Source organism: Leuciscus leuciscus, assembly GCF_965113295.1.
Source record: "Leuciscus leuciscus genome assembly, chromosome: 24".
Lineage (NCBI taxonomy): Eukaryota > Metazoa > Chordata > Actinopteri > Cypriniformes > Leuciscidae > Leuciscus > Leuciscus leuciscus.
In genome coordinates, this window is record NC_138723.1 from 19438343 (window position 1) to 19451094 (window position 12752).

General features: G+C 36.4%; 2 protein-coding genes across 27 annotated transcripts in view; one reads left to right on the forward strand and one right to left on the reverse strand.

Moving 5' to 3' along the window:
• Positions 1 to 8382, forward strand: part of dlg2 (discs, large homolog 2) — a 229330-nt gene extending 220948 nt beyond the window's left edge. For all 24 annotated transcript variants that reach the window (XM_082157144.1, XM_082157163.1, XM_082157161.1 and 21 more), the window contains 6 exons: positions 1386 to 1436; positions 1555 to 1656; positions 4243 to 4415; positions 4714 to 4823; positions 4921 to 5012; positions 5709 to 8382. In XM_082157144.1, coding sequence (XP_082013270.1) covers positions 1386 to 1436; positions 1555 to 1656; positions 4243 to 4415; positions 4714 to 4823; positions 4921 to 5012; positions 5709 to 5815 — 635 coding nt within the window. In that variant the 3' untranslated portion in view covers positions 5816 to 8382. The remainder of the gene's footprint in view (positions 1 to 1385; positions 1437 to 1554; positions 1657 to 4242; positions 4416 to 4713; positions 4824 to 4920; positions 5013 to 5708) is intronic.
• On the reverse strand, positions 5963 to 12542 carry LOC309488803 (leucine-rich repeats and immunoglobulin-like domains protein 2). Of its 3 annotated transcripts, none has more exons than XM_082157219.1 (7): positions 12254 to 12542; positions 11683 to 11831; positions 11334 to 11591; positions 11045 to 11182; positions 10684 to 10719; positions 10553 to 10584; positions 5963 to 9609 (listed from the first exon to the last, which is right to left on the reverse strand). In XM_082157219.1, exons 1-7 carry the CDS (start codon positions 12292 to 12294, stop codon positions 9445 to 9447), a joined length of 819 nt encoding a protein of 272 aa, XP_082013345.1. In that variant the 5' UTR covers positions 12295 to 12542; the 3' UTR covers positions 5963 to 9444. The 3 variants fall into 3 exon arrangements, with proteins under 3 accessions (XP_082013345.1, XP_082013344.1, XP_082013346.1); XM_082157218.1 differs by having other exon boundaries at positions 11683 to 12003; positions 12254 to 12541; XM_082157220.1 differs by lacking the exon at positions 11683 to 11831 and having other exon boundaries at positions 12254 to 12539.
• Positions 12543 to 12752: the final 210 nt, after the last annotated feature.

A 12752-nucleotide genomic window follows, 5' to 3' on the forward strand; every position in this document is an offset into this window, starting at 1 on the left:
TGGCCTCGTGGTCAGCACGTCGACACGTAACACCATTGCGCTCGGGCGGCCCGAGTTCGAGTCCTGGCTCATGGACCTTTCCCGATTCCCGTCCCCCGTCTCTCTCCCACCTCGCTTCCTGTCCACTCTATACTGTCCTGTCACTATAAAAGGCAAAAATCACCAGAAAAAAACAATATAAAAAAAAAAGAAAAGGTGGATAGCTGGCTCCATATTAGGCTCAGAGGGCAAAGGTCACTGTCTGGTCTTACAAGATGATGTATAATCTGTCTCCTCCAAAAGCTCCAGGCATTGATCAAACCCACATAACCTTGTTTAAAATCCTCACAGATGCTGTCATCTTGACGGCTGTTTAATGCATAAAACTCGTCCTTTCCTTTCCTGCCTACCTACATAGGCAGCTGCCTTCTAACCACCATGACTGATTTTTTGTACTCTACATAACTATCCATGTGAGACTCAACTTGCAATAGCATTTGATATATCCCCTTTTTACCAAATTTTAAAAGCAAAATTAAGTTGCCTACATTTCAGAACAGCCTTTGTGTTGTGAGTCTACATTTGATGCCTTAAAATTCTGCCTCTGTAGGCAGCTCATTAGGTTGTTGAACAGAGCTTTAGAGTGTGCTTTGTGTTTGTAAGGCTGTATAGACATAATCCATTCTGTTTATGGCAATAGCTACAACAAAAGAGGTCATCTAGCTTTTCCACAGCATCTAAATTGTTTTGGGTAAGAGTGGAGCACTACATAGTAGCTGATTCATGCGTGATTCATTCTGTATAGTTTAATGTTACCACTTCCAATGAGAGAAATTAAGCTCTGGCTCAGAATAACACTCGATCCTATCTGGGTTTGAATCGATGGATAATAACCATATAGTGTTCCTGCGGCAGCCTGCTTCTGTTCGTCCCAGGGCTAAAAATAAACTACTCTGGCAACTTGAAGTCCCTGTGTGCGCAGACTACCTCAAAACTAGCATCACATTGGACCCGCGTTCCCATAATTGTACTTATATATTAAATTAGTATTGTCACTGTCTGAAACGTCAGTCATATCCGTGATTAAATTGCTTTTCTGTTGTCCATCATCATCCCAAAGCCTTTCTGCCGATCCCTTTAATCTACCAAATGAGCGCTAACTCAATTTTGCCACTGTTTTTCATTTTTCTCTTTTTTTTAAAGCAAATGTCCTTGTCAACAAGTACGTAATGACATTACATGCTCAGTAACTCATTTACACATCCACTCGAGCTGCACTCTGAGAGGCGAGACCTTGGTGAAGGGCACATCAAATGTGTCTCGATCACTGGCGTTCTACAGAAAGCAAGCTGAGTCCCATCACAACCACCCACCCCACTGAGTATGTTTCTCTGTTCTGTTTCCAGGGAGTCAAGAGGAACTGATCCTCTCGTATGAGCCTGTCATCAGACAAGAGAGTAAGTGCTTCTCCACTGTCTCTCATGCTTGGACTGTATGAAGTTCTGTATAAGTGTAAATATATTACGTGATTGATGTTCAATTTGTTTGTTTTTTCTGTATTATCTGTATGAACAGTTAATTACGCCAGACCAGTTATAATTTTGGGGCCCATGAAGGACAGAGTCAACGATGACCTCATCTCCGAGTTCCCGGACAAGTTTGGGTCATGTGTGCCACGTAAGTACCATACAGAGATCTTGTGGTTCTTGCCCAGGTGGTTAGATTATCAGATAAACTAATCTCCTAGTGGATCTTTCATTAATTATTCATTTTTCATCTTTAGAATGCACAAATTAACCTTCAGTAGAGGCTGACTCAACCACGGTCTCAAAAGAGCCCAAATGAGCAATACTGTATTGTGTTATTCTCACTGGTGCCGTTATAAATTTCAACTTGAGTGTTAAAAAAACCTCTGGCCAAGGTAGTTTGTAATTATGTTCAGTAGTCTTGGGGGTTTTTAAGCCTTTGTGCTGATAGCGGTACTGGTGGGATTCATCAAAATGAGATGGTAAGGTAAGTGACCTGACCATAAGAGTCCGTGGTGTTCCCTACTGCCCCACAGTGCTCATAACTATTGCTGTGCAGTTCCTGAAACTCATTTCATTGTGCTGTGACTATGAAATCACTTACTTCAAGGTCTGCTGATTAACAAATTTCAACTACCCTTACGAAAAATATGTTTATTCAAGTATTCTACTAGTATACTTCTTTTAAACTAAAAATAAGAAAGTATACTTTCAGTCTACATTTTATATTCTTCTAAAAAATATACTTTATTTACTTCTCAGAAATATACTTAAAATTACACTTAAGTGTACTTGACTTATTCTGAGAGAAAAGTCCAAGTATATTTGGCCTGTACTTGAACTCAATCTTTTGATCGAGATATACTTAAAAGTATAATTAAGTATTCAAAGTATACTTGGCTTGTAGTTGTGTTAACTCTTATGATCGAGTAGCCTATTAAATATACTTTTTTTACATCGTTTTTCATATACAGTCTTATGAAACGTACGTTGTTTCAAAATATTGATTAGAATATTGATCTGAAACAGATATATTTCTAATTCTGCGTATCTGAATTTTTGTGTAGGCTAGTCCACTGGTAGTGTACATAGGAATTTACTTTAATTCTACTTTACTCCCCACCATTGACTGAATTTTCCAGCTATCCATGATTTCACTGTTATACGGTAGGGGGCGCTATGACACATCTTCTAGTACAGAATCTCCAGATCAAAACACAGGAGGAGAAGCTGAAACAAGTGATAGAAGATTGCTCACTTAAATTTAAAATAACGTGATCATCAAACATTAAACAGCTTGTAAATCAAAACTGCTTAATATTACCAAATGAAATTAAACGTAACCCATGAAGAGAAAAAAAGCTTTGGGGGTGTTGGACTCGATCTACTCCATCTGTGTTTTGATCATCGTTCTGAATCTGATCAAGCCGTAGTCTTTGACAAAAAATTTGATTTTCTCAACTTTTTTGTTTAAAATGTTGCCTTTCTTTATGAAACTTACCGACATTCAAGTGTTGATTAAAAAAGGACGCATGAAGCTAATCAAATGTTTTTAAAATTAAAGTACAGTTAAAGGTATTTTTCAAGTATAAAAAATAATATCTACATTTGAACAAGTGCAAAAATAATATATAAATAGTGAACTATAAGTATAATATTATGTTCACTTAAAGAAAACGTACAAGTATACTTGCTGTATAAACTACTAAACTAGTAGTTTACTGAGAGTACACTTCAGTGTGTACTTTCATAAACTAAAAAATTTACTACTTGCATTAAAATAGTAAACTAAGTAGTTTACTACTCTTACAATTATAGTACACTTAAACGTATACTTTGGGCCAATTTAGTCCCAAGCAGTATTGAAATAGTACACTTACAAGTACACATTGAGTACTTACTTACTCATAAAGTATACTTAAAATATACTTGAACATTACTTAAGTATACTTCATAAAATTAACTTGAAGTATACTTCTTTTTCTTAAGGGTTGGTCACTTTATTGTGATGTTTTCTGAAGTTATAATTAGTCTAAGTAAATACAAAACCCAATAAAAGTTCTTCGAGCAAACCTTGAAAGTAACACTTTGTAACCCACACTTTGTAAGATTTTTTTATAATGTTTTTGGAAAAGAGCTTTGTTGTCTTGTGCTATAGATAATAACCTAAAAAATGACAACATTGTGGAGGTTTTCATCTCAGACCCAAAAGGGAATAAAGATCCTATATCATTCTCATAGTTTGCTGATGAGTGCCACAGAGCTCTTTCATGTTTTCCATCTTGAACACTTTATTTATTGTTTGTTTTTCAGTTTTTCAGACTTTTATTTAACCATTTTTGTTTATGTTCATAATTTTAAAAAAGCGGCTAACAGTTCTGATCAAGAAGGTAAGTGAGATTATTAGTCTGCAGTGAGCAAGATATAAGTAGAAAATGTAACAGCATCAGTGTTTCCCTGTAGTATACAGTTCATCCAGTCAGTGGGATCTACGGGTATTTCCGCTTAGCTTACTGCTGCTGTTCTATCTCTTAGTATGTCACCCCAATAGCTAGAGATTTAAAAAAAATTATTTATGAAAGTAGATTTGCCCTCTGCACTCCGACAGCTTATGGTATTTCTCATGAACGTGTATGTAGATAATAAAGTTGATGATTTCCCATTTTTATGTGTTGTAGAACTGATTACCCAAGTATTATAAAACTAAACCCTGGATTTTTTTTTAAACCAATCTCAGATACTACCAGATCAAAGCGGGATTATGAAGTGGATGGGAGAGATTATCACTTTGTGAACTCACGAGAGCAGATGGAGAAAGACATCCAAGAGCACAAGTTCATCGAGGCTGGACAGTACAATGACAATCTGTACGGAACCAGCGTCCAGTCAGTCAAATATGTGGCTGAGAGGGTCAGTAGTTGCTATAGTTTTACAACCACAACATTGCCATGAAGTCTGCTTACTAATGTGGATTTTACAATTTGGGATGCCTAGCTAGTTTAACATGTTCCAGAGATGTACAGTACTCATGAGTACTTTGGTAGAGTGTCTTGATATGTTAGGGGCCATTTCCTTGCTGAACTTCTTTTAACTTGACATCTCAAAGGCCAACACTTGTCCTTGTGTCGTTGAATGTGTTCTTTGTGAACGGCCCCTTGCCCTACTGTTCAGCTTCCCATCATTTAGCAAGTCTTTATTGCTTTTCTAGGGAAAGCACTGCATACTTGACGTGTCTGGGAATGCCATAAAACGACTACAAGTAGCACAACTCTACCCCATTGCCATCTTTATAAAGCCTAGATCCATGGAGTCCTTAATGTAAGTTTATTAATAGTAGTAATTCAATAAATAATACAAATTCCATTGCGCTCAGACTCAAAGGGATTAATTCATTTCTAAACCCTTTGCGTTTCAGGGAGATGAATAAGAGGTTGACGGAGGAACAGGCCAAAAAGACATATGACCGTGCCATGAAATTGGAGCAGGAGTTTGGCGAGTTCTTCACAGGTAACAGTAAAGTTCCTAATCCATCGAGAGGACCTGAGCGGCACCTTCACGCTCAGAGGTTGTCCAATATCACCTCATTTGCATATTCTGATAGTCTGTTGCATATGCATTACCTCAGAGGCCAACCATTGCAGCTTGTTCCATCCATCATATTTGACAGCAGAGCCACGGAGCTGACGCTTTCCCCTGAGTGAAACACATCAACTTTCTCTTGAAATATGCATTAGCCTGACCCCTGTGAGTGTATGGAGGAATATGAAAAAGAGCTTAGCGACATAATGATTCATTTGAGGACATTTTGAACCCGTGTGACAATGCTGTTGCTTTATTTTTTTATTCCATTTATCTGCACCTCCAAGAAAAGAGATTTAAAGAGTGTGTTGCTTTGCTAATAATTCTGCATACTGTTAATAGATTAACTGTTTTTCTTATGAGAAAAATGAAATGTTATTTTTAAATGAAAAGCTGCATAGTTCTCACTGCTTTGTTAGGGATTCTGTTGCTGGGTAAAATGGCTATTCTTACCATTCACACAAGAAGAATTCATGAGCGATAAAGTGGCTAATGATCCATTAAGTTCAAAAACGATCATTATGAAACTGTCATCGAGGTTTCTTACTTCTTGTGGCGCAAAAAGTGCATAATAATCTAATAACGTCAGCTCTTTCTCTCTCTTTCTCTTTCTCTCTCTCTCAGCGCTGGTTCAAGGGGAAACACTAGAGGACATTTATAACCAGTGTAAGATGGTGATAGAGGAACAGTCTGGACCTTACATCTGGATTCCTTCAAAAGAAAAACTATAAAAAATCACCTTACCCTGGCAGGGACCTTGGACTGCAAAAAAACAAAAAACAAAACAAAAACATAGGAATAATTTGTAATATAATATAAATTATTATTATGGCAATGTTTATTGTTAACTCTTACAGTGATTTTTTTTTCTCTCTTGTTTGTTTGTTTGTTTGTTTATTTTATGTTGCATTTTTTCACTTTCAATATGAATGTTCCTGAATGTACACCACAAAGTGTTAGACGCATCTTTGTTTGCATATTTATTGGTTAGCATTTTAATTTAAGGAAAAAAGGAAACAAAATTTAGCGCTGAGTATTCTTCAACCAATCTTCAGTTCAGAAGGACAAAGAAGTAGGTCAGATCATCACAGATGATTTCCACACACCATCACCACCTCCAAGAAGAAGAAAAAATCAATGTTGATATCAGCTTTTGTCACTTTTCACCCAATCGGTTTTTTTCACACACCTCCCAGACTCATTTCACAAACTCAGCATCTATGCACTCCTGTGGCTAACAACACACACATTGATTGTGTTGTTTTTTGTATTTGTATTATTTTGTTCATTTTGTTTTGTACAGACATCCATTTTGTTTTGAGTATATTACTTCAAAGGTTTAGTTCAAATTGTACATTAATTCTTATGGATCCTTTCGGAAAGGTTTCTTGTGATTAAAAGATGCTTTAGTTAGTGTAAACGGCTGAGGGGATCCAACTAGCTGTAGGAAATATGACACTATATTTTGCTATTTATATTGATAGAGGACACAACAGCACAGAAAATATTTATAAAGATGATATATAACTTTGTCTAAAGAATCATTTTGGAAAAGAGATTTTACTGGTACTGGTGTATCATATTGTGCCGTTGCTGTTGTGCTGGTGAGAATGAAAGGTAATGAGTGTGTGTTTTCCCTGAACAAAACGCCCCCCCCTTATCCGTCCAATTCCGGAATCTGCTAATTCTAAACTGACCGAGAGTTCTGAAATCCCTGGAGCTCAGAGCTTTAATTGGTTGAGAATTTGAATTGTGTTTCAGCTTTGTTCAGTCTGGATAACAGGAAGGAGCTTGATGTTTGTGAATCATTCATTGAACGGTTGTTCAGTTGCGACCTCCCTCAAGCACCCTCTAAAGTGTTTACAGTACCTCGACTACAGTTCAGAGAAATTGAGGGCCAAAGGGACAATGTCTGCAAGCGGTCCTGTCTTAAAAGCTTTTACGTAAATGTAGTATAAAGATCTCTGAATAATTTTAGTTTGTTCCGTTTTTTTCCATTTCGGCATGCTTTACACTTGTGGACATGACCTTGGCTTCTTGTCCACTCATTCACAGTGCGTACTTCGGTCATTCTTGCCCTTTACATGTCTAGTTGAGAGAGATTCCCGTCCTTCTACATTAATAGTAAAGCTCTCGCCATTTTTGGAAACTACAAATGCCAAAAGCCATTAACTCGTTTCAAATGTGGGGGGAATTATTTGTTGCAATATTTATTGGGAGATGTTACAGCACGGTTCTGTGGCAAGAGTCTTTTGACCTACTGGTCACCACTTGCCTTAAAAAAGGGAAGAGGCTTTTCGGGCCAGATAGACATTTTTTACGCTTTCTTGAAGACTGAGCACTTTTGTATATTTGAGAAATTATTCACAGATTGTGTTCAACCAGATAGTGGACACAGAGGGGGATTTTCAGAAGAGAGGGACTGAATATCACAGTGAAGCTCTTCAGGGTGTAATATGAAATTTCTTTGAATAACAATAGATAATGTATATGTTATGACAATGTAAACCATGGATGGCATCAGTGACTATCAGAATATAAATTGAACATTTTAAATGCTGTGAAATTATTTTTTTTCTCTTCTACACGTGTACATCTTTTTTTCCCCCGAATTCAATGTCATTGTTGTATCAGCTGTAGCATATCATTTACTAAATTGAATTCTTAATGCACACAATGGATCATGAAAGCATCTCACAGGATTTTGGTACTCTTCACGTCAAATATTTGCTTTTAAATCAATTGGTATGATTATTAGGTAATCTAAAGTGCATCTGAATTACTGATGCATGTGGCTTTAATGAAAATCAAAACTCTGCAGATTGTACGCACTTGAACGAGGCTCTCCGAAGCCTTATGGTGCTCATAGTCTGATTTGGTCCATTAATTCCAAGTGAATGTTCAGCTTAGTCAAACGTGCTGAAATGGGGTTGTTTTTGTCTCAGGGTTGCCAGATAGGGCTTAATCACTGATGTTAAACCTTCAGATCAAAGTGCATCTGTTTATCACACAAATCTCAAATGTTTTGTTCCTGATACATGCGTTGCATTTCGTCTGATTCTTTTGGTTCGCTTTGTGACTTATTTATCCCCAAATGGGCGATGCAAAATATTTTCCACACATTGTTTGTTTTTTTCCCCCTGAAACCCAAATGATATGTGCAATTTTGTATATAAATATGTTTGCACTTATTGTAGTTGTATAGGAGATCTTTAATTAACACTGTCCCCAAACCTCTTTGTTTTTTCTATTTATATCACAGGAGATTAAAGTTAAATCATTAAAGACTTACATCCCCCTTCTGTTTGTAGGTATCATTTCCCAGCATTCCATGGGTGCAACAATTTGAGCACATTTAGAAAAAGTGAGACTGTACAGTTATCTATCTGTTAAAAAAAACTTTTATTTTTGTTTTATCTTTTCTTCCTTTTGGCTTTACTGAAGGAAAAACAAAGAAAGGAACCTATTCTGTTGCAGTGTGTATCCCTGGTATCCCAATAAAGACGTTGCTTTAGGTATACATGATAAAGGTGCTCTACTCTAACTGTAAATGAAAGATGTGGTGAGACTTTTATACTCTTCAGGTAATTGACAGCTGTCTCTAAAATGCTGTTTTGGTCTCTTTTGTGCACTGGGAGAGTTTGCACCTCTTTACTGACATCTAGATTTGCCTTTTAACATCAATTAATCTGCCGCTGACTCCATGACATGCCGTTTAATTGATATACAGAACCTTTAGCAGAGTTTGTCATGCAAGACAAACCACTTGTGCTCTCCCAATAGCTCTCAAAGTCATTTATCTATCTAATCACTATGTATGACAGTCACTAATGGGTAGGATGGAAACTTACGACCTCTCACAGTGTGTCACTTCAAATACTGTATCCTTGACATTATTGCAAAGGCACTGGAGTTTTCAATTAAGTCCTTTTATGTATTCATCAAGTCTTTATAATGTGTTCATGCTGTACATTATCCAGTGACAAGTGCAAGAAAGGAAACCCGTTTCTTCTGTTCTTTTTCAGAATGATGCTTATTGAATGTAATTGAAACGATTATTCCGAAGACGCATTGGCCATCTGGAGAAATTCTTGCTCTTTCTGAACAATTAAGGTTGTACATGGTCGAACTGCTACGTTTTCAGCTGTTTTTGCTGCCATCTGGTGGTTGATCAGGATGTAAACATGTATTTTTTCCCCTGCTCGTCTGACTCTCTGACTTTGTATTTTGCGCTGCACCAGATTCATGAATATGAAAGTTTATTAGTATTCGCTGTTTAAACTCCAACATGTTTTGTAGTCTCTTATATTAGCTGTGTCATTCATCTCCAGCCTCAGGACACGCTGTGGTCTGTTCACCATTACTGAACAACTGTTTCCGCACTGCATGATGTGGGTCCAACCTCAGAGTAACCAAAGTCCTCAAAGTGTTGCGCTGTAGCAGAGGCCTGGTCGGGCTCTTTCGGCTTAATGAAGTCTGTGTAGACGTACGGCAAAGGAGTCACTTCTACAGTGTCGGGTACTTCCTGTGAGACAAGAGTGGCCGGAGTAAACCAATAGAATAGTATAGTAAACAGGTGTTATTAAAAACATTTATCATAAAAATAATAACAGGTGCCGTTAAAAAACAACAACAATAATAAACATATAAAAGGCCTAAATTTATCATTTATAGCATTCCTCTTGAGGAGTTTTTCATGAACTAAAGACCCCATAAAATTACATGATTGCGTCAGTGGGCACGCAACTTCCGGTGCAGCGGGAAAATTAAGCAAAAAAAGTAAAGGTGTCACACAACCAGACAAAAAAAAATTTGATAAGATCCGCCTTCACGTATACTTGTGGTAAAGGTGGATTGTATCAAATATAACATGACATAGGCTACTATGTGGTAAACAGCTGTCAGAAATATGACAGAGTTTGCTACTACCAGTTTGCTATTGGGTTGGGAAACTTGTCTTTGCATTAGCCATGCATAGAGTTTGTTTACTTTTTGGGTTGGACATATTTGTCCCATTTTTAGTAGATAATAAAAAATGGACATGTACATGGGTGCAAGATTAGACTGTAAAACTGTGAATGTGTATAGCTGCTAAAAGCTTAATTTGTTAACCTACATTAACATATGACCTTAATGCTAAGCGCGGAGTGGTCGTTGTTACACCTCCTCGGGTGGGTGTGCATTATTTTTCTAAATGCGGTCAAGACCTGCCTGGAACTACTTAGCTGCCCTAATTGCACGCCTTAGAACATTGTCAACCAATCAGAATCAAGCATTCAACAGCCCTGTACTATAACTTGGAATAAAAGCCTCTTATAAAAAAAATAATAAAAGATTTTTTTATTTTTTTATTATATATATATATATATATTCAAAGGGATGATGAAAATATCAATTTTATTGTCCATGTACATATCTACTGAAATTATTATTACGTCTGTTTAATAATTTTTTTGATTGCCCATTACCTGGTAAATTCCAAGGACATTATCTGCATCCCCTGTAAAGTATATTTCATAGATATTATATGACAATGCAATTGGTTGTATAATAATATACAATATACACACACATACACTCCTTGATATATTTTCAATACCTTCATCTGTAGTTCTGCCATTTTCAACTCTTTGCCCTAAAAAATATAATTACAGTAAAATATTCTGTACAAAATAGAATCATTTAAAAACAGTAGTTGTTGTAATTGTATTTCAGGTTTATGTGGCTTGCAAAGTAGGGGAGTTTTTTAAAGCAGAAAATGTGTCTGTGATTCATTCTCCTTTTCTTCCTGTCTGATGTTTTTGAGAACATTTGCTGAGATTACGTGGTATTTACATTCATGATCTGAGTCACACAGTAAACCTAAATCATAAATGCTTTGGGTTTCATAAACATGCAGTTATTATTTTGCTGAAGCAACATGTATGAACATTGTTCATGTATTTGGGTGAAAGTCTTACTGTGATGGTATTTGTAAAGGCCGTAGAACATGAACAATACAAAAACACCCATGAGTGTAAATCCACTTGAAAGCAGAATCTGACCAGTCTGAGTTTTACCACTATAACCATTTCCTTGGTTAACAGTTGAGTTCTTATCTTAAAAGAAAAACAGAAAATTACATGAGTATGCAATGCTGCTTTCTTTTCACAAATGTGCTGGTTTAATTTCTGGTCCTGAATATAATATTACAATCTGACATAAGGAGAGGATATAAATAAGGTGCACAATGGATGATCAACTGCTCACCGATAATATTTATGTGCTGTTCTGATTCTCCATATGCATTTGAAACAATACAGCTGTACATCCCGTAATCTGAGCTGGTTATGTTGCTGATGTGTAGAGTTTGGTTTCTGTCACTGAATGAGTGTCTGTGTTTCTCTAGAATGGGGACTCTTTCTCTCTTCCACATCAGCTGCAGAAATGACCCGCTCACTTCACATTTGAGAGTCAGAGATGTGCTGGAGGTCTGTGAGACCACAATCTCTGTTGCATTTGGTGGGTCTTAAAATAAAATGTGTTAATGAGCAAACACAGATAAAAAAAGAAAGATGAATTACATATGAATAATTAAGATTCTGATGTCTTGACTTACATTGAATAATTAAAGTAAAGTTTTGGGATTGTATAGCTCCGTTTCTTCTAACTATAGTTTCCATGAAGACTCCTTCATCCTGTGCGGTCACGTTCTCCAGAATGAGGGTGTTGTTGTTCAAATAAAAATGAGCCTTTCTACAGCAGTCACTGTAGCATTTGGAACCATTGGTACCATTGTTTACATATTTAATACATATTTGCGTTCTATTTAGTTTTAGTTTGGTCCATGACACTGACTCAGTCTCGTTCTGATTAAGTGACATTCCAGTGAGTTCGACGCGACTATATAAGCCAGTCTTCACTTCAAGAATTTCTTCTGCTGTTAAATCAACATGTATAGTCATTACAATCCATAAACAGATTTAAACATTTGACTGAAAGACATTGTGAAAGGAGCGCATTCAACAATTTATCCAAAATTACCCAGAAAAAAAAACAGGTCTCTAATGTATACTCTCATGTATACTTTACATGGAGAATTTTCAAATTTATAATATACACTGGTGCGTTAATAGCACACACACACGAAAGCAGCCACAGAAAAAGAAAAAATAATCAGACACACTTACCAAATACAGCAAACAGAAACAGCCAGACATAAATGTAACATCCAGGCATCGTAAGTCAGCAGTTAGAATTTTTTAAGCTAAATGAGCATTTATAACCACTTAACCGTTCTAATCTGTATGTACGTTATATGATGCGCTTCAATGCACTCGAAACTGTCACCTCGGATTAAAAAATAGCCACAGTAAACCACAACAGGAAAACAAAAGTGGCTAGAACAAGGAAGAAGGCAGGGCTGCTCCTATTCAGATTATCTATATGTACGTTTCATGTACTGTACATTTCACGCAGTATATCGGATCAATAACTCATAAAGGACAACTTGCTCTGATTCAGTTTATCATTCAAATGTAAAATATATATATATATATATATATATATATATATATATATATATATATATATATATATATATATATATGTGTGTGTGTGTGTATATGGTTAAGATGTCATCCTGCTTTGTTAAATATCCAGATGACTGAGTGTTTAGTATTGATTTGG